Source organism: Eumetopias jubatus, unplaced genomic scaffold, assembly GCF_037043125.1.
Source record: "Eumetopias jubatus isolate StellerSeaLion01/CBP00866 unplaced genomic scaffold, mEumJub1_p1.0 scaffold_16, whole genome shotgun sequence".
Lineage (NCBI taxonomy): Eukaryota > Metazoa > Chordata > Mammalia > Carnivora > Otariidae > Eumetopias > Eumetopias jubatus.
Genome location: NW_028274822.1, coordinates 71,633,744 through 71,652,209, shown reverse-complemented (window position 1 = coordinate 71,652,209; position 18,466 = coordinate 71,633,744). Strand labels below are relative to the sequence as shown.

The following is an 18,466-nucleotide window of genomic DNA, read 5'->3' as shown; positions in this document are numbered from 1 at the left end:
GTGTTCCATCTTTTTGTCTTGTTTTTGTTTCCTCTAGAGTTGATTTGTAAGGCACTAAGTTACTGCCATCAGAGAACTGGATTTTGAGCTTTAAAACATCAGAAACTTCCTGTTTCCTTATGTGAAAACTGTGTCTAGTGTGAAATTTCATTTCAAGATTGAAGTAGATCCATTTGTATTCAAATATTATATCAAGACAGGTGCCATCACCAAAGTGCGATAGAATATGTTCTGGTGGCATTGGCAGTAAAATCCATGGTTAATTCACGAAACTAAAGTTCTTCTGAGCTGGCGACCTCTGTCTGAGTGTGTCCATTCTTTCACCGAGGCTTGGCCTCATCTCTCTGTATATGTAATAGAGCTAGGTTCTTTCTCAGAAGCTATCTTTTGGTCTTCAATTTGATGATTGTATTTTTTTTTTTTAATATCCTAAAGCACTAATGCATACTTGATTTAAATTCCTCAAGCACTACTGCGTATTCATGGTGACTGTTCCTGGCAGAAACACATGTCCTTCACAGTGGCAACCGTGACATGTTTTCCAGTGGGTCTGCCTGGGTAGGAGTGGAGCAGATTTGAGATGAGAGCCAGATGGGAAAAGAGTGGTTGGCACCCAAGCAGCACTGCATTCTGGGTTGTTTTTCAAATTTTTATATAACAATAAGGAGTCCTCTCAAGTGTTTTCATGGGTCTTCTGAACGTAAACCTCTGGTCTTATGCTGTACAGTAGGTTCAGTTTTCTTGGAATAGTCTTTTAAGTAATTAAATATTTCATCTGTTAGTAGAGATGAATAAACTAGAGATTCAAATAGAAGACCTCAAGCCCTCTTCCAAAAGTATAAATTCTTCAGTTAAAGTAACTTTGAGAGGCATATTTCTTTTCTTCCATTACTGTTTTTAAGGACACTGTTTCCTTGAATAAAAAGAAAGACCTAAAAGATTTTTTAATGAAAAAACTGATAACTTAAAAAAAAATTGGAATGATTCTTTTTTTTTTAAGATTTTATTTATTTATTGACAGAAAGAGATACAGTGAGAGAGGGAACACAAGCAGGGGAGGTGGGAGAGGGAGAAGCGGGCTTCCCGCCGAGCAGGGAGCCCAATGTGGGGCTCCATCCCAGGACCCTGGGATCATGACCTGAGCCGAAGGCAGACACTTAACGACTGAGCCACCCAGGCGCCCCTAGAGTGATTCTTTTTATGGTAATTCTACTTTGGGCAAAAGTACAGCTTGTTCTATGGTCATTTCAACTGTTAATACATAGCCCAAGAACATGATATGTGAATGTCTATCTTGAATTTAGATGACTGAATTTCAGCTGATTGAGTTTGTTTATAGTTTTTGAAAAGAAACTAAGGTAAATTAATTATAAAACAGCATGTTTTCAAGTATCCTTTAACAAACTTTTATTATGGGAAATTTACATGTAAAAATAGAAGAATGTAAGGAAGTCCCGTGTATCCATCTCCCAGCTTCCATGATGATCAACGATGGCTAATATTATTTCATTTGTACCTGCTTCATCTCACCAACTAGATTATTTTTTTTTTAAAGATTTTATTTATTTACTTGAGAGAGAGAATGAGATAGAGCATGAGAGGGGAGAGGGTCAGAGGGAGAAGCAGACTCCCCGCCGAGCTGGGAGCCCGATGCGGGACTCGATCCCGGGACTCCAGGATCATGACCTGAGCCGAAGGCAGTCGCTTAACCAACTGAGCCACCCAGGCGCCCCAACTAGATTATTTTGTAATAGATCTCAGATATATCTTCTCATCTATAAGTATTTTAGTATGTCTCTCAAAATAAGAACTCTTTTCAAAAACATAGTAACAGTACCATTACCATCATCACACTTAGAAAAACTAACAATAATTCCTTAATGTTATTAAATATCCAGTCAGTAATCAGTGTTCAAATTCTCCCAGTTGTCTCAATGGTTGTTTTACAGTTTAACTCAGGATCTAAGCAAGGTATATTTAGGAGATGTGACAAGAGTCTCTATTAACCTATAAGATTCCCCTCTTTTTCTTTTTTCTTTGTAATTTTTATTTGTTGAAGATGTGTTTTGTCTTGCTTTTTTTTTTTTCTAAGCAAAAAGAGTGCTTAAGTACCTCTTTGATGGATTCAGGGCCCACATCGGAGGTGAGGTTTTTTTGTTGTTGTTGTTGTTGTTTTTACCATAGAATTGTCACTTCCATTAGAGAAACATGTAGAATTAGAAAATTTTATTGTATTTTTATAAGATTTTATTTTTAAGTAATTTCTACACTCATCGTGGGACTTGAACTCACAACGGCAAGATCAAGAGTCACATGCTCTACCAACCGAGCCAGCCAGGTGCCCCAAAATTAGAGAATTTTAAGCTTGGAAGAGATTTTGAGTCATCAGTACTCTCTAGTCACATAGACTTTTGAACTTCAGTTCCATATAATCTTGAAATTTGAGTTTAGAGTGAGGGGACACTGAGACCATCTGTCTCAAACCCCATTGTTACACAGGTGAAGAAACAGGCCCCAAGTGTCCAGGTGATTTGCTCAAACCACATCTGATGTCTTTTCCTCTTTATTCCAGTGATTTCTTGTACATACTATATATACTGAGGACCCCCTTCTCCAAATTATCCTCTCTCTAGTCTAGATCCGATAACCTAAGTCTAAATGATCGTGGGAATCACTACTCTTACCTCAGCCGTGTTGGGAACTGCCTTCCCACAGTCATGTGTCTCTTTACTCTTTACTTCAGGGTTCCACATAACTGAAATAAGCATTCCTGTAGTGCTTTTGAGTGTCTGTGTGCAAAAGGCATTTTTCCCAGGAGCATGAGCTTTGAAGATGTACCCACAAGTTCCCACTGGACACCAGTCTGTACCAGAAACCCAGCAGAGTAGGAAGTGTGTTGAGCAGACATTTAACAACACTATTGTGTTGTCCTCTAAATATTAAAAGGAGCCTTTTCCACCTAAGCCTTGTATTTCTATAATTCTACCCACTTACCAAATTTTAGAGACATCTTTAAAGGAACAGAAGATATTCCCATTGGAAAATGTTTTCTGCTGTCTTATTTTAAGATGCCATAATTGAATTTGGTGTTTATTGATTCACTTTGATTCCAAACTGGATCAAAACCAAGTGAATTCATCCAACATAGAATCACTAGAGATGCTGAGTGGTCCTACATAGGGCACTTCACTTTGATTGATTAAAAACAGTGACTGTCACAGACGTCGTGGCTAGAGATCCAACTAGTAATTCCACCAGAAAACTAGGAATATTCTAGACTCAGTATGAGAAAATTTTTCTGTTTCTCAATAGTATGGTTTCAGACAAATAGTGTAATTAGGAATGACCTAGTTACAGAGCCTCACTGAGAACATATTCTTCAACTTTATTAAATCTTGTCAAGGAATAGAATGGCTTTTCGATTAACTGCTGCTTTCCTACCACTGTCTCAAATATGTTAAGTTTTAATTATTTTAAGAGAATGTCTCATTAGTAGTTTTAAACGTGAACTTAAAAAAATGCTGTGCATGTACGAGCTGGCAGAGTTAATGGCCTGGGATTCTATTAACTTGGCATTTTCCTCACTTAAAATAAGTACAAACATTTCTTTTTAAAGATTTATTTATTTATTTTGAGAGAGAGAGTGCTTGTGTGTGTGAGCAGGGGGAGGGGTAGAGGGAGAGAGAATCTCCGGCAGACTCCCTGCTGAGCATGGAGCCAACTGGGGGCTTGATCTCATGACCCTGAGATCATGACCTGAGCCAAACCAGGAGTCGGACGCCCCAAGTACAGATATTGATTCTATGATTCATTAGAACATATAAACAAATACATGTTTCATCACACTTACAGTTGAAATTTTGATTAAGAAAATCTATTTGCTCCATTAAACCTTTTTTTTTCCTCACCCCTTATTCACTGAATGCTTGGATTCATCACAGGGCTTACACCATATATATTTTCTATCCTGATGGTAGCCTGATAACTTTAAACAGAATTGTAGGGATGCCTGGGTGGCTCAGTTGGTTAAGCATCTGCCTTTGGCTCAGGTCGTGATCCCAGGGTCCTGGGATCGAGTCCCATGTCATGCTCCCTGCTCAGCATGGAGTCTGCTTCTGCCTGCCATTCTCTCTCTCTCTATCTCCCTGACAAATAAATAAATAAAATCTTTAAAAAAAATAGACTTAAACAGGATGATATGCCTATCTGCTCATGTTATATTGCCTTTTATAGATAACTATTTTTATGGACCAGAATGAAATATATGATCATGATGATCTCAGATTTATAATAAATTTGATCATTTAAAAAGCATTATAATTACATAGTAATAATTTATTGGGCACCTGCTGTGTGCTAGGCATTTTACTTGCACATCCTCCAAATCTTTCTGTTGCCCTGAACTGTAGTTAACGTAATCCCCCATTTTACAAGTGAGGAAACTGAGGCTCAAAGAGGTTAGCTGAGTGCCTGTAGCTTGTAAACCACAGGCCAATTCTGGGTCCAGCCCCTAACTGCACTTTCCATGCTCTACCACATTGCTGCTAGAAGCTTTTCGTGCAGAACAGTATTTGATTTAAACTATTTCATAACCCTTGAAATTAAATATTCAGTCCTATAAATTTCTCTGTGTGTGTATGTGTGTATGTCTGTCTATGTATTCTGTAGATATCACTTATTTAGGGGGTCCTTAGACTTAATGGATCTTGGGGCCACATAGAAGGGCTTAAGGGGTTCCATGAGCGCTTCTGAAATTGTAAATGTTGTGTATGTGGTATTTGGGGAGCGGGTCCCTATTTTTCAAGCAGTTGTCCAAGAGGTAAACTGACTTTGAGAATTGTAATGTGGAAAATATTTTTTGGAAGTATTTCTAGGTCTTCTACAGCTCATGCCTCTAAATTATTGAAACCCTAAAATACTTTTACATACAGCTTGTGAACATGTGAGAGCCTATGGATTTTAAGGTATAAATATGAAAGTTTAGAATATATATGGCATCAGGTCTTTTCTTTTTTCTTTTTTTTTAAAGATTTTTATTTATTTATTTGAGAGAGAGAATGAGAGATAGAGAGCATGAGAGGGAAGAGGGCCAGAGGGAGAAGCAGACTCCCTGCTGAGCAGGGAGCCCGATGCGGGACTTGATCCCGGGACTCCAGGATCATGACCCGAGCCGAAGGCAGTTGCTTAACCAACTGAGCCACCCAGGCGCCCCCAGGTCTTTTCTTTATACCCAACCCTTCGAAATTCTTTTTTTTTTTAAGATTTATTTATTTATTTGAGAGAGAATGAGAGAGAGAGAGAGAGCACATGAGAGGGGGGAGGGTCAGAGGGAGAAGCAGACTCCCTGCTGAGCGGGGAGCCCGATGTGGGACTCGATTCCAGGACTCCAGGATCATGACCTGAGCTGAAGGCAGTCGCTTAATCAACTGAGCCACCCAAGCACCCCAACCCTTCGAAATTCTAAGCATAATGAACAAGAATAGCTTTCTGAGAGAAAGCTCCAGCCAGCTTTTATTAGCGGTGAAGGAGTATTGAGCTTTCACCCAAACGCGGAGTCTTTACCTCCAGATCTTACTACCATGGAGATTAACCTCCAGGCCTTCATAGGGTAGCAGGTCCTACAGAAAATGTTGGTTGGCACAAAACCATTTGCACAAGATTCTCAGCCAGGGATTTGATTACCCTGATGTGATTCCACTTATCGGCAAGGGAATTTCAATAAAAGTAGCATCTCCAGTTTTAAAAATAAATGTCATATGCCATACTTTGGAGGATTTTGGTGATGGGGGAAAAGATAAGGAATTACCAACTTAGAAGGGTGGAATTAGTGCTCTGGGTGCTTTGATGCCAGCCTCATCGAAGAAATTTTCTGCTGTATTACTAAATTTCTGTCAGGCTTATGTTTAACGTAAGGGCTGTTTTCATTCAGGCCCCCAACAAAACATTCAGAGCTTTCCGATGGAGAGATAGGGTCAAACAGATGAATTCTGTGAGGTAATTGGGATCTGGCCAGAGAAAATGAGGAAATGAAGTTTCCTCGGTGTTCACAGTTTATTATTCCTTCCTGCTCAGGACACCTTCTCCCTTGACTTCTGAGACGCACACTCTTTCATAGCTTTTCTCCCACCTCCCAGGGCGCACTTTCTCACTCATCAGGGCCAGGCCCTCCTCTTTCCATGCCTGAAATGTTGCAGGGCCCCTGGACCCAGCCCCAGATGTCTTCTCTCTCCACCCGCAGTAATCCTGCTCTCTCCGCGCATCTGTGCCGTTACCGCCACATTTCTAGCTCCAGCCTCGCTCAGCCTCTTTCCTCGGCTCCAGGCTCACCAAGCCATCTGCTTCCTGTATATCTCCACCCAGTGTTCTGAAAGGTGTCTCAGACTTAACCGATCCACAGCCGAACCCTGGTTCCGCCCAAGGTACCCTGTCCCTCTTGTGTCCTCCCCACTGTAGTACATGATGTCTCCACTGGGGCCCATGTCCTTGGGGTTATACTCCACTCCTCTTCCTCCCAGCAAATACTTTTGGATCTGCCTTCAAAGCACATGCAGAATGTGGTCACTTCTCACCACCTTTTGGCCGCCAGCCTGGTCCAGGGCACCCTTTCTAGCCCATCTTTCTGCTGTAACCACCTGACTGATCTCCCCAAGGAGTTCCTCCCCTCCAGAGTTCTTTCTCCACCCAGCAGCTAGACAGTTGTTTTAAAAGATAAGTCAGATCGTGTCATTTCTCTGCTCAGAACCCTCCACTGGCTTCCCCTTACATTTAGAACAAAAGCCAAAATCTGATTTATATATAACGCTGTAGACCTTATATGTCCTGGCCTTGCCTCTTTCCTCCCCCTCCTCTTCACTTCCCACGCACTCACCCTAATCCCAGTTAGAGGAGCTGCCTTTTAGTTCCCAAACCTGCCACGCACACTGGGGCCCACAACGGTCTTCTGTTTGCCGTGCCCATTGCCAGTACCGCTCTCCCCACATGGTTTACATGGTTTTGTTTCCTCCCTTTGACCACATCTCTGCTCAAATTCCTCCTCCTCTCCAGGCCTTTTCTGGCCCACCCTCCCTAAAAAAGAACCCCCACCGTTCAGTCTCCATCCCCTTACTCCGTTTTTCCTTACAGTGCTCCTCCCTACCTGATGTGAATTTCATTGGTTTGTTAGGAGCTCCGTGACTGCAGTGTTCACCGGTGTAGCCCCAGTGCTGTGAACAGTGCCAGACACATAGTGTGTACTGAATAAATACTTGTTGAATGGATTAATTAATGATATGCTAGACATGAGATCGATCACCTTTGCTCGTTCCCTTTCACTGAATGCCTAAATCTGCAGCTGGCCGTGTAATACTTTGTTTCTTCTTGGTTTAAGCCATTTCTTCTTTATCTAGTCAGAGCTTGTGTCAGTTTTATCGCAGTAGACAATAAGGCAGGAAGGGTCCTCATTACCTGCCCTGGTATTCTGATGAAATCAAGATGCACACGTCACTTTGATCCAGAATGTTCAAGTTTGTTTTTCTTGTTTTTCTCCACAGTTGATATGCACTGGGCAAATCCATTAAGAAAATAATCATAAAATGTGGTACACTGCCTCAGTTTCCCTAATGCAACTGAGAATAAGATTTGGGTCTAGGAGAAACAGACTGAAGCAAACGAGCCTGCATTTTGCCATTCCCTCTCTCAAATGCCTCCTCATCCCCATTCACGAGGACTGACAGGTGTGGATGGCCACCACATTCTTTTGTGTTACAAATCAAGTCATCTGAGCCTCTGGGAACACTGACCCCACTGTCCTGCAAATTGCTGTCTATGGCTAAGGCCTTCCATTGGTTGGCTGGCATTTCTGGCTCCTGGGCCACTCCTCAACCACTTGTGGTAGGAGAAAAAGATGTATCAGCACATAGCAATTAAAATTCTAGCATTTGGCAAAAGATTGGCTTGATGCTCTTAGAATCATCTAGTCTAGTGGTTCCCAAGCCAAATTACTTAACCTAGGCAGATTTTTTAGAAATACAGGTTTCCAGGTCCCACTCTATCCCTGGAGTCGGGATAGGGTTTGGTACACACACACACACACACACACACACACACACTCACTCTCTCTCTCTCTCTCTCCCCCCCCCACTCTCTCCCTGTCTAGCAGATCATATATATTTCTAGTGATAATAAATGCTATGAAGCAAACAGGCAAAAGGCAGAAAACTAGGAGTGGAGATGGTAGGGATAGGTTTTCTGAGGAGATAACATGTAGTCTGCACTGGGAGATATTAGGGGAAGGACATTTTGGGCAGGAAATAGCATGATGTGTTTACGGAATTAGAAGCAGACCAGTGTGGCAGGAGCATGGCAAGTGACTAGGAGAAGAGCTCAGGGTGCGGTGAGAGGGAAGGCCTGGGGCTTAGCAGGCAAGGATGAAGGGTGTGGGTTTTGTTCCCAGCGCTCACATTTTCCTGGGAACTTTTGAGTGCAAAAGTGGAGGCTGTGAGTCCTGAACGAGGCTATACGGTCCTCTGATGGTGAACGGGACTAAAGTGGTGGCACCCAAGATGGAACGGAGAGGGCAGTTTCAGGGTATATATTTTAAGAAAGTCAACAGGATTTGCTGATGAGTGGAAAGAGGGCGGGGAAAGCAAGGGTGATCTGAAGAGGCCTATTAGAGGCACTGTAAAGGGTGGTTGAGTGCCCCGGTTGCCCCATCTGTAAAATGGGATATTGAGGGACCTCCCCACCACGTCGGTGGGGAGTTGGTATTTGTAAAGCATTTAGAGCAGAGGTTGGCACACGGTGAAACACCACGTAAGCGTGAGTGGTGCCGCGGATGACAGTGATTCGTCCAAGGTCGCACAGCTAGCCTGCAGTAGGTCCAGCACAAGAAACCAGAGCTTAGCCTCTCGGTTCAGTGTATTTTATGCTACACTGAGCTGCCTCCTTGAATTACCTTTGACCTTTTGTATTTATGCACACTCTAGGCAGAGTGTTTGGTCATTGCATTGACTGTAAACATGAATGTCACGCCAAACATGATAAATTGCTCTGATGTTCTGTACAGCCTGGAATTCCAGGTTATTTTGGCTGTCCATAAAACCATGAACCATGGTATTCCAGATTTAAAAAAGGCCCAGATAGTGGGAGGAAGGGAGTACAGGAAGAGAGATGGTCTGTGGGTAGATTTTAAATATTAAAAGAAGTAGCTCCTAGAATGTAGATGCACTCATGTTGTTCACATGCTTAGGCTGGAGCAGGCACATACCCTGCAACAGGAGACGGTGCTAAGAGTCCTTCATACCGGAAGTTAGAGGTCAGTGCATGCCAGGGGAAGGAAAGCAAGCAAGCTGAGAATGTCAGTGTTACTCCCCCAGATCGTCAGGTTCCTAGTGATACATCTTCAAGAAGTGTTTGAAGTACTTCTGTCAGTTTCAAGTAAGCTAATTTTTTTTTTTAAAATTGCTCTTTGTACTGTGCCTTTCTCATGAACCTCTGTGAATTTAATGCATGCAATATGTGGGGGGAAATCCTATCAGCCTCATTTCCCATCCCCCCAGAGTCTGAGAAGCAGATTTTAGAAGCATATTGTTGCACCTGCAAGGATTTTGTCATTTTATTAAACGGACCTGAGACGATGTTCAGTGTGTCTTGTAGGGAGGAATTTTGGAAAGAGGTGAGAGAAAATGCCAACTTGGCCCCTGCTCCCTCCTGTTGACTGTCTGTTCCGTTGCATCTCTATCTCAAACAGCATGGGGAGGACTGTTCTTCATTACCAGGGAATGTGAGTCATTCCCAGACTTGTGTGATTGGGATTCCAAAGCGTTGCTGTATCCGATGGTCTTATTAAATCCAAGTGTCAGTGCAGCCTTTCAGACTGTAGGGGAGAGCTCACTTACAGCTGGTGACCTGGTTCTAGTTACCACACAGAGACACTGGCGAGACCAGTGACCCCCTCCGAGCACCCAGAATTCCTTGTGATGGTGGTTACCAACTATTCCCAGATTTGGGGGTTTCCTGGTTCACTTCATGGGCTTCAGTATATTTTGGCTCCCTGTTTATATCCGAGTTGAGATCTGTATACTTTAGGGGGAAAATATCTGTAAAGTGTCTGTAGACAAGCTAGTGCCAAGACTAGCCTAGCATTTGAAGGGGACTGCATTTCAGATTTACTCAGCCCTAGCAATGTTAACTTCTCGGCATCCAGGATCTAGCAAGACATTCTCCATTTCCAGCTGGGTCCAAACAAAACAAATAAAACATCAACCAGAGAGGGAGGAGACTATGGATGTTGCCAGAAAATCACTTTGCTCTGTCTTTTCTCTCTCCTAGAATGTTTCACAGCCAATGGTGCAGATTATAGGGGAACACAGAACTGGACAGCACTACAAGGAGGGAAACCATGCCTCTTCTGGAACGAGACTTTCCAGCATCCATACAACACTCTGAAATACCCCAACGGGGAGGGGGGCCTAGGCGAGCATAACTATTGCAGGTAAGATCGGGCCACACAGTGTTTTATTTTTTTTTTTTAAAGATTTTATTTATTTATTTGAGAGAGAGAGAGAATGAGAGATAGAAAGCACGAGAGGGAAGAGGGTCAGAGGGAGAAGCAGACTCCCCGCTGAGCAGGGAGCCCGATGTGGGACTTGATCCCGGGACTCCAGGATCATGACCTGAGCCGAAGGCAGTCGCTTACCCAACTGAGCCACCCAGGCGCCCCACACAGTGTTTTAAAAAAAAAAAATCTTTGGCCTTCTTTTCCAGTCCCTTCCAGCCTTGCTCACAACTACAGGAAGCTTCTTTGTCTCCTTTTAGCCAACTCAGAAGACCTTTCTTGTTACTATTTTAAAAATCTTCCTCCCACACCTTGCCCCCCACACACACATACACAATCTACCACTCTTTTCAATTCCGGTTGCTTTGGTACAAGTTTTCAGAGCTCTGCTTTCCTGTCTGATCACTTACATGTCTCTTGGGAAGGGCTTTCCTAGTTGGCCCTGCCACCAGTGGACACTACATAGATAGCAGAGCTTTTTAAGCTCCTGTGAATGTGGTGGTCAAGCAGAGCACCATCTGTGGCCCAAACCGCCCTCTGCTTCTGAGCAAAGGAAGGTACCCTGCGTTACCCCACCTCCCGCCAGCCCAGGATAGCCCTGCTCTGGGAGCGGCTATAACCATCAGATTTGTGCTGTGTCCTTCCTCTCCGTGGAATAAGGTGTTTCTTTGGTCTTAACCTCCTGTCTGACCCTGACAGGGGCTCTTCACCTGAGATCCAAGGCGCTTCAGCTGTGTACTTGAGATTTTCCACAGAGGTTTATGACTTTGATCGGATTATGACTTTGATCAGATTCTCAAAGTTATCGGTGATGCCAAACAAGTTAAGAATCACTGGTCTAAAGGGACAAGAGCAAAGAAAGATTCTAAGCACTTTTGGTTATAGCTACATTTAAGCTATTTCTTCTCAAGATCCTGATAATGTGACTCATGGTTCAGCACTGTGTCGAATTAAGTTATTATTAGGACAGGTGCAAAGGCAGCCTCTTGAGCCATCAAGACAGGGAGAAGTGTTCGCTGAGCTGCACTTTGAGTCACATCCTATGTCCCTGGTTCTATCAGTATGTTGGAATCTCCGCCGTGGCACTCTCGACCCTGCTGAGCCAACACATTCATACCTGCATTGCATGGGCCACAGTGGTCACCTTCTGCTCCCCCTATGTACCTTTACTAACACTCCAGGACCCTTCTGGATGCCTGTCGTCCAGGCCATCCCTGTGCCTGCAGCTCTTTCCATCACCTCTGCTCTAATTTGTTCCAACTGGCCATTCCCCCACAGTGGCTGTTGGATTATTTTTTAGTTGTTATTATAAAAATGTTAAAAGCTTTTCCAAAAAAAATTCTCAAAAACTACAGATAAATAGTGCTTAAATAAGGTCATCTTTTGACATCTTTTCCCCTAAAATCCTCAGCAAGCCCCATTTCCCAGAGGTAACAATTTGTGTTACTTCACATTTTGCTGTCTGTTGCATTTTATTGTTAAAGTTACACATGCTCGTTAAGTCATTCTTTTACGTTTTATTTTCAGAGTTATACATATTCATATAAAACCTTTTTTGCATAATTAAAGAAATTAACCCCACTCCATTTCTGGTTTATTTCCTTCCCTTTTGCTACTCATAGAAAGAGTTGGGTTGGGTTGGGAAGAATATTTAGGAAGTGAAACCAGTGTTTGGAAGGTTTTTTTGTTTGTTTTTACAATAGTTACTTATATTCTCATTCCAGAGTGTCTCTTGAGCGTGGGCTACTAGTTTATGCTATTATTCTGTTGCTTTCTGTCAAGCACGACTTCTCAGAAGAACGCCTAGGTTTAAGTCTGACTTTAAGGGGGAATTTTAAATTTCCAAAGAGGTTTAATTTATACGAAAAAGTCTTTTCTCATAGATTAGCACCCAGCCATACCCAGGCTCCCAGAAATGCAGGTGGTTCTCCATTGGGAGAGCCGGGGCGGGGGGGACCACCTTCCTCCTCAGCCCTGGCCAGCAGCAGCCTCTCCTTTGACATGATGGAATGTACCAGACCTGAACTACCAGTTTCTGCTTCAGAAAAAAGGGAGGCCGAAATGTTGATTATTATCACATCAGTGAGTCCAGGCCTTTTTTTTTTTTTTTAAGCACTGCAGCGAAATCCAAGATGCATTTGCTTCTTCTTTATTAAGCTATTCTGATGCTTTTCAGAATGGTTTTGACATTGATAATAAACAGTTGTTTTCTAACGTCTTTACCAAATACTACATCAAAGCTGTACACTGAATAGAGGGAGGAAGATGACAGTGAAATACTGTTTAAAGAAGGGCTTTGTACAAGTTCTCCTGCTTTGATTTCTCAGCTGACATCCGACACCATGTTTGTCTTGGGCTCCGGTGCCAGATCCATCGCAGTGGAGATGTCTGGGAGATGGCGAGTGATGGGAATGCACTTCTCCGGGCCGAGGGATCTGGATGAGAGGGGAAGGCAGAGGGACAGGGAAGAGCAGAGTTGGCGCTGGCACCTGCCTTTGGGCACAAAAAAATGAAAGGACCCTTTGTGTTTCAGGGCGGCTTATCTTCTGGGCCACACAATAGGCTTATCCCTCTCAGGCCCGATAGGGGTGGCTCCAAAGCTCCCGCTGCAGGGTCTTTATGCCCATTTCCGGCCTAACTGGAGTGTCAGGTTTCCAGTGTTTTGAGTCGAAAGAAAGGGAGCTTGGAGACAAGGCTTTTCTGTGTGTGTGGAGCCCTTGCCATTTTGGGGTCTGTTTCAGCAGGACGGCCCATGATTGTCATGGCACCCTTGAGTTGAAAAGACCTTCAAGGGCATTTTAGAAATGTGAAGTAAACCTTTAAAAAATATTACTGCTGCATCAGAAGTTGGTACCAGGATCACAGGATTGCATGTTCTGACTGAAACTCCTTGGCTTAGCTTTCTTCAGAATTTTCTGAGAAGTTAGTATTTTGAGGGAGGAATAGGACCCATTTCTGTCAAGCATGTGCCAACTAGCCTGATGCTGGTGAACGCTTGTCAGTGGAGTCTGTATTATGTGAATTTTATTTTATTGTTTAAAAAAATTACACAGTGTTCATTGTAGAAGAAGTAGGAAAATAAAGAGAAGCAGAAAAGAAAAAATAAATTACTGATAGTCCCATTCTCCAGAAATACTTTCAAGGGTTTGATGTGTATCCTTGGCTAAATACATCTTTTCAAATGATAGGATTGCGTCACCCATTGTGTTTTCGAACTACCTTTAAAAAAAAAAAACCTAACAAGACATATGGATATCTTTTTATATTAATTAATGTGTCTCTACACTGCATTTTTACTAGCTGCTCATCATTCTCTTATATGGATATAACATATTTACTTAACCAATCCTTAGGCGCCTGAGTGGCTCAGTTGGTTAAGCGACTGTCCTGGAGTCCCGGGATCGAGTCCTGCATCGGACTCCTTGCTCGATGGGGAGTCTGCTTCTCCCTCCGACCCTCCCCCCTCTCATGCTCTCTGTCTCTCATTCTCTCTCTCTCTCTCTCTCTCTCAAATAAATAAATAAAATCTTTCAAAAAAATCTTAAGTGTTGTTTCTAACTTTTTTGTATTACAAAAATGCTGTGGTGAACATCTTTGTAAGCGGAAATTGACTTAAAGTACTAAAGGAGAAATTGCCTGGTAAAGGGGTTTTGCATATGTTTTGGGCCTTTGACTCTAGTTGCCAAATTGCCATCCTGACCATGTGTATCCATTCGCATTCTTTTTTTTTCATGTAAAGATTTTTTTTTTTTTTTTATATGACAGAGAGGGAGAGCACAAGCAGGCAGAGGGGGAGAGAGAGAGAGGGAGAAGCAGACTCCCCACTGAGCTCAGAGCCAGCTGAGGCTCCGATGCCCTGAGGTCAGGGGATCATGACTAGAGCCTAAGTCAGACACTTGACTGACTGAGCCACCCAGGCGCCCCTGGGCCCGTTCATATTCTTTTCCACAGTATTGTGAGTACCTGTGCTCTCAGCCATGGGTGTCACTGTGTGCACACTTAAGTGCTAGTGCTGCTTGGCATGGTTTGTTCTGTGGTTAATTGTCCTGGTTACACTGTCATGAACCTTTGTGAAATTATATCACCTTTGTTCACCATACACAGCCCCAGCCCCCAAACTCTGAAGTATATGTCAGAGTGCATGAGTTAGTTCTTGTAGTGTTACCATTTTTCTCTTCCCTTTTTTTTTTTTTTTTAAGTAATCTCTACACCCAGCGTAGGGCTTAAACTCACGGCTCCGAAGTCCAGAGCCGCATGCTCTTCAGACTGAGCCAGCCAGGTGCCCCCCATTTTTCTTTTCATAAAGGGCAGCACTGAGATGCATACCAATTATTAGAAATAACACAGAAGCTGACGCTTTTTAGTAAACCTGAAAAGCAATGAAACAGTTGACTTAACATGACAGAAATGGTACTTGTGTGTCCTTTCCCTGACAGAAATCCAGATGGAGATGTGAGCCCCTGGTGCTACGTGGCGGAGCATGAGGATGGTGTCTACTGGAAGTACTGCGAGATTCCTGCTTGTCAGAGTAAGGCTCTAATGCACCACCTGAAAGGTCTCAGGACACTGAGCACCAAGGGTACAGAGTGGAAGGCCACTGCTGGAAGGCAGGTTGTTCAGGCAGGTGGATTTCATGAAGCAGGTGAAAGGAGAAGCCAGCCTGGGCTGAGGATTTTCCCTTCTCTTGTTGAGGCTTTTTAGAAATAGGGGGCCTGGTTCCCTCAGGACCTGCATTCCCTTCATGGATAAGCCCACCCAGAATTTCTACTTCTACTTAATTTCCTCATGCTGATTCATTCATGGATAGAGAGATGGCAAGAGTTCAGTAGCAGGCCAGGGAAACAAAACTACCTCACGCATGGGGCGCCTGGGTGGCTCAGTCCTTAAGCGTCTGCCTTCGGTTTAGGTCATGATCCCAGGGTCCTGGGATCGAGCCCCGCATCGGGCTCCCTGCTCAGCAGGGGAGTTTGCTTCTCCCTCTCTCTCTACCTGCTGCTCCCCCTGCTTGTGCTCTCTCTCTCTCTGTCAAATAAATAAATAAAATCTTTAAAAAAAAAACTACTTCACGCTTTTGGGAGAGAATTGTCTAGAGTGAATGATGAATCCCTTTACAGACAGTAAAACTAAACTTTGACATTACTTATTATTTGCATTTGATGCGCTATCTCCCCTGAAAAATGGTATTCAGGAAAAATCTAATTGATCCCTTCCAAAGCCAATGTGATAGTCCTTTTCCTCATATCAGCATAAAAATGTTCTCTTGTTTTGTGTGATAACTTGTACTTCATCCCTCTCTACTACTGAAAAGCCCAGTTCCTTCAGCCTTTTACTCCAAGTCCTGTTTTCTAGCTGTTTCCTTCATTCATTTCTATATTCAGTGTTTATTATATGCAAGGTACAAAGGCAGAAGGTTACCCTGACCCTCAGGGAATATGCCATGTGGCAGGGACTCTTCGGAAGACACTTGAAAACAAGGTAGAAAATAGTGTAGGAAGGTTTAAAGTACAGAAACCAAAACTGGAATGGTACTGGAAGGGGTTTACTAATGTAGTGTTCATAGGATCTTTTTTTCTTTCTTTTTCTTTTTTTTAAAGATTTTATTTATTTTTTGACAGAGAGACAGCGAGAGAGGGAACACAAGCATGGGGAGTGGGAGAGGGAGAAGCAGGCCTCCCGCGGAGCAAGGAGCCCAATGTGGGGCTCGATCCCAGGACCCTGGGATCATGACCTGAGCTGAAGGCAGATGCTTAACGACTGAGCCACCCAGGAGCCCCTTTTTCTTTCTTTTTTGAGAGAGAGGGATGGGAAAGGCAGTGGGAGAGAAACTTAAGCAGGCTCGATCTAATCACCCTGAGATCATGAACTGAGCCAAAATCAAGAATTGGACACTTAACCGACAGCCACCCAGGCACCTGTAATATCTTTTTAAATATGCCAAGGGAGCAGGTTTTTTCTCAGTTACGAGGCTGAGGAAAAGGACAGCTCATTCATAATAATTCTGTCTGGATTGTTTTTTACCATATTATTTCCCCTCTCTCCTTGCCCTGCCACCTTCCTTACTCCTTAGCCCCAGAGGCTGTGTATGTAGTGTGATATGGAGGTTTGTGGGGGACCTGGGACCTCACACTCATGCCTGCCACAGCAGTCTGAATTCTGCTGCCTCGTGGGGAAGGGGTGCTGCAGGGCCCACCACTCACCTTCCAAAAGTTAAACTTCCAAATGAGACCATGGCCTGGCAGTGAGGCCCTGGCTTCACTCCCCTTCCAACCCGAGTATTCCTTGATTCAGTCCCAAAATTGAGAAAACAGTAAAGACCAGCAGAATGGGCTTTTGCTCAGTCTACTTAATCAAATTTTTAAAATGAAAAACATCTCATTTGGCTCTAGTTATGTAAAGAAGAAAGGGGGCAGGGGGAGAGGAAAGCAGATTTTGCTCGGTCCATTTGTTCTACACAAAGATCGTCTTTTAGTACTAGCCTATGTCATTCTCTCAGGAATGGCAAAGAGGGGATTTCAATCTGGCCGCTTTTATTTGGAAAGATAATCCTCAACTTGCATTTATAAAATATAATTTGGGCCAATGGGAGCCGACTCATGTGGTCACTGAAACTAAGTTCCAGAAGAGAGAATTACCGGAAAATGGTACAACCCGTCTAGTACTCCTCTAATTCCTAATATTTGCAGGATGTGCTTCATTGTTCCAAAAAAGGAAAATTAAATATCATTTCCTTTTCTTATGGCCCCTTAGTAGCCTTCTCAAAGCTTCTAAAGTTGGCCTTGAAGTGGTCTGGGCAGGGAGACATACAGAGGTTGGGAATGAGAGCTGGGGAGTACCTGGTTTGGGGGGTGTAGGGGAAAGAACAGTGTCTGGCTTTGGTTCTTTGGAAGACCCTTCCATTCACCCTGTGGGCACCGGCAGGGCTCCCCATCTAGCTGAGACTCAGACCTTGAGAGTCTGGCAGAACATTGTGCTCCTAGTGTGTCTGATTAACGTAGTCGAGAAAAACTCCTGTGCTGTTTGAAGCAAGAGGCCTTGGTAATTGCCTAGTGGACTCGATGGAGATGCAGCCAGCCTATTTTAGGCCAGTTTTGTTGTATTTCTGGATGTGGAGTCATAATTTTCATGAATAATACTAACCCTCTGTGTGAAGCCCACTATTCATAATTAGCGTTGAACTTCTCATACAGGAAAAGGCTTGTGACATGATCAGATTCCTGGAAAGTTCATATCTGAATATAACAGACCCAGCAGGAGCCGGGAGAGTCAATGTTTAGGGACAAAGCAGAATGTGGTTGAATGGCGGGCCATTGTGTGGAGACCGGAATCTCTGCCCATCGGCATGTTTCGGACAGAGCTAAGACAAGCAGGGAGGCAGCAATGAAGTATGATTCAAACAGGGGGCAAAGAGAAACTTGAACTGTGCTCTTGACCTGTGGAGCATGGATCAGAACTTTACCGTTAAAAAGAGAGTAACTCTGAGGTAATAGGATTTGGTCTTCAAACCACATGGGACAGTATGTTTCTCAGAAACCCCAAGTTCCTATTGTGGACAGGAGAAATGCAGATCATTAAAAGCAAATTTCAAGTCATCAAGGTTACCATCCCTCTAGATCCCATCCTCTACAACTCCGAGTCCTGTTGGTTTGGCTATCGAGGGGGAAACCATTTGGCTTAATATCTGTTCTTTGCATATCTCTTTCTTGTTAAGTAATCATCCTCTCCATTCTAATTCCCATTTATTTCATTGCTTTCAAAAGACGTGCTTGAATGGACCTCAGCATGGCTTTTGATTTGTTCTGTTTTACCTAGATTCTTTATAAAAGTTTGGTACAGTTTTGTAAAACTTAAGTAATCTAGTTTGAGGTGGAGGGGAACCTGCAAATGGCATTTAAAGGCAAATATAATTTCCTTCACATAGTCGATGTGGGCCTG

At 43.3% G+C, this 18,466-nt stretch overlaps 1 protein-coding gene across 3 annotated transcripts in view; it reads left to right on the top strand.

Moving 5' to 3' along the window:
• The window catches only part of KREMEN1 (kringle containing transmembrane protein 1), a 67,617-nt gene that overhangs the window by 9,076 nt on the left and 40,075 nt on the right, over positions 1–18,466 (top strand). For all 3 annotated transcript variants that reach the window (XR_015767033.1, XM_028124574.2, XM_028124575.2), the window contains exons 2-3: positions 10,309–10,471; positions 14,971–15,062. Coding sequence is in view for 2 of the 3 variants with exons in the window: in XM_028124574.2 (XP_027980375.1) it covers positions 10,309–10,471; positions 14,971–15,062 (255 nt within the window). In the remaining variant the exon portion in view is untranslated. The remainder of the gene's footprint in view (positions 1–10,308; positions 10,472–14,970; positions 15,063–18,466) is intronic.